At 45.0% G+C, this 3,208-nt stretch overlaps 1 protein-coding gene across 1 annotated transcript in view; it reads left to right on the top strand.

The window, feature by feature from the left end:
• The window catches only part of GLB1L3 (galactosidase beta 1 like 3), a gene marked incomplete at its 5' end in the record, with an annotated part of 41,639 nt that overhangs the window by 6,399 nt on the left and 32,032 nt on the right, over positions 1-3,208 (top strand). The window contains one exon of the mRNA XM_019634754.1: positions 2,681-2,762. Within this exon, the coding sequence (XP_019490299.1) occupies positions 2,681-2,762 (82 nt within the window). The remainder of the gene's footprint in view (positions 1-2,680; positions 2,763-3,208) is intronic.

Genomic DNA, 3,208 nt, shown 5'->3' with positions numbered 1-3,208 from the left:
CTTTCCTGGGTTTCCTTTGTGCCTAGGGTAATATCTAAAATCCGGTCCATGGCCTGTGTGCCTGACATAGCCTTCATTTCCAATTTCAGCCCCCACTGGTCTTCTCCCTCATACAGGAAGGCCTTCTGTAATTCCTGAAAAGTGTGGCACTCTTGCTTGGCCAGAGCCTCCCCAGTGCCCTCTCCTCAGCATCCTCCACAAGTTTTAATTAAAGAACAGATAATCTCATTTCCTATTCTCACTAATTTCTTCAGAGTTTCTGATTTGTAAAAAGAAGGGACTTTGCTAGGAGTAGATCCATGGCTCTCTCTAGTTTTTAATGCATTTAATAAGTCTCTTTTGTTTTTTCTTTTTTTCCTTGTCACTTTTTTTGTTGTTGTTGTTTTGTTTTTTTTAGCTGAGCCATCCTGCCACCTGTTGGCAGCTCAGCGGCAGCTCAGCTTGGGCCGGGACTCAAACCACTGTTGCTCAGAGCTCACACTCTTGAGTGAGTTCTTAACCAACTGAGCCATTCAGCCGGCCCCTCCTTGTCACTTTTTAAAACACCTTTATTGAAATATAATTTATGCACCATTAAATTCACCCATTGTATGTATACAAGTCAATATATAAACTTTTAGAGCCATCCCCACAATCTAAAATTTCTTCATGCTCATTTGTAGTTAACCCCCTGCTCCCATCTCCAGCCCTAGGCAACCACTTATCTGCTCTCTATCTCAATAAACTTGCATCTTCTAGACATTTCATATAAATAGAATCATACAGTATCTACTCTTTTTGCATCTATCTGGCTTCTTTCAGGCAGTTTGATGATCTTGAGGTCCATTCCTACTCTAGCATGAATTAGTACTTCATTCCTCTGACAGCTGAGTGGATCATGCTTTTGTTGTCATTACTCTAAAGCAGGGGTGTCAAACTGGCAGCCCGCGGGCCGCATGCGGCCCTTGAGGTAATTTTTTGTGGCCCACGATGCTCTGAAATAAAATGAAAATAGAAAAAATTGTTATGAAGAAAATAGCGCTTAGGGGAGATCGAGGCAATACCATACACACAATTCCCTCGTTAACCCTTTAACTACTGGATGAGTATACAAAAAATTACCTCGAGAGCCGCATGCAGCCTGCGGNGGAAGACATTTTGATGACATTCAGGACATCAAGGGTCATACGACGACAACTCTGATGGCCATTCCAGAAAAAGAGTTCCAAAATTGCTCTGAAGGGTGGACTAGGCACTGGCGTCAGTGCATAGCTTCCCAAGGGGAGTACTTCGAAGGTGACCATAGTGGTATTCAGCAATGAGGAATGTAGCACTTTTTCTAGGCTGAGTTCATGGAACTTAATTGTCAGAATTCATATAGGAGATATAGGAGATAAAGTTCAATTTCTCTGTGAATTTACAATATGGCCAGGGTGATCAAGATGTTCTTAAATAACCCTATGATGAGATACAATATGATGTTAAAAGATTATTTCTTTCTGTTGCTATCTCTATGACCCATGATTCTCATGAAAGCGGGAGTTGGTGAATTTACATGCACAGTAAATAAGTAATGCTTCATGGACTTAAGGATGATGGCCATCGTCCAGCAGCTTTCTTACCTATAGTACTAATATTCTTTCTTCTGTTGCCTTTGCTCCTTAATGTGGGGGATGTCTCAGGCCAAGGAATAATTCAGTACTGCCTGGTGTCCTTGTTGGGGGGTCAGGCTCCTTCTTGTCACTGACTTCTCACATTCAGGAAGCTGATGAGTTCTAGTCTAAACTGGACCCTTCCCCAAGCTGCTAAGCAGTAGGCAGGGGCCCATGTTAGCTCTGTCCACACAGAGACCTCTGGGTGGGCGGGCCTGGAGAGCAGTGGAGGGAGTTGCCACCTGGATGGGGAGGAGAGAGCCGGTGATGAGAGAGGATGGAGGCGGGGCTGGGCTCCACAGATGTCCTGGCTCTTGTTCTACAGCTGTGGCTTCTGCAGCTGGATGAGGCCTGTGAGACATTACCCTCGCTAACATTTCTCAGGGGCATCACATCAGACCCCCTCAAATCAATCTCATTCAGCTAGCATTAGTTTTCCTTGATTTTAAAATCTACCACATGACTCCACTCCCAGGCCCAGATGTGGCTCAGTGAGCATATAAGTAAGACACACGCAGAGGGTCTTCTCACCCTCTGGCCATCTGTCTGCTGTCTATGCACTTAGTAAATACGATTTTCAAATTAGTTTCCCCATTTACCGATGCCTTGGCAGGCTTCCTTACTACCTTTGAGTGTCCAGGTAGGATCGAAGTTTTGTGAAGTTTTTCTTTGATCTTCCTTGGGGCCACATAGCCTCGGCTTCTTTCCTTCAAGCACAGAGTTTCCCAAGTCTTCTTTCTCTTTCTCTCAGATTTAGATCCCCCTTCTGGGTGTTTTCTTATAAACAGCCTTGTGCTTTTCCTCTTGAGGCTATGGATACCAGAGCCTATATTCATCTGCTTTTGTGGTCATTCCTGGGAAAAACACCACACTAGGACAGAGACTGCAATTTCCCTCAATTTATTGAGTTTCAGATGGTCAGACTCTCAATTAAAACATTTTTTCCAGCTTACACGCTGCCCATCTGAGCCCAGTTGTATTTATTTTCTAATTTCCTCCTTCCCAAGGGAGTAAGGGAAGTGGGTTCATTTTTCCAGTTTTCTCAACAGGCCCTGCTGAAAAGAGGGATTGTGGAGCTGCTCTTGACCTCAGATTCTGCAAAAGAAGTGCTAAGAGGCTCCATAAAAGGAGGTACAGATTTAGACTCATTTTAAGGAAAAACTGAGGCTTGTTTTAAAAAAATAATTTTATTGGGGAATTGGGGAAGGGGAACAGTGTTGGGGAATTGGGGAAGGGGAACAGCCAAGTTATTATTCTTCAATCTTTGTTGTGGAGAGTGCAGCTAGCTCAGCTCCAAGTCCAGTCGCCATCGAGCTGAGCTCGCGGCAACTCAGCTCAAGGTGCTGTGTTCAATAGCTGTGGGGGGCGCAGCCCTCCATCCCATGTGGGAGTTGAACTGGCAACCTTGTTGTTAAGAGCACATGCTCTCACCGGCTGAGCTATCCGGCTGCTCGTTGGTGGCTCAGTGGCAGCTCAGTTTGGGTGCAGCTCACTGGCCTATGTAGGAATTGCTCAGAGCGTGAGCTCTTAACCAACTGAACCACTCAGCTGGCCCAGAACTGAGGCTCTTAACCCAC

This window comes from Hipposideros armiger, unplaced genomic scaffold (assembly GCF_001890085.2).
Source record: "Hipposideros armiger isolate ML-2016 unplaced genomic scaffold, ASM189008v1 scaffold_1878, whole genome shotgun sequence".
NCBI classification, from domain to species: domain Eukaryota; kingdom Metazoa; phylum Chordata; class Mammalia; order Chiroptera; family Hipposideridae; genus Hipposideros; species Hipposideros armiger.
This window is presented reverse-complemented; position numbering and strand designations above follow the sequence as displayed.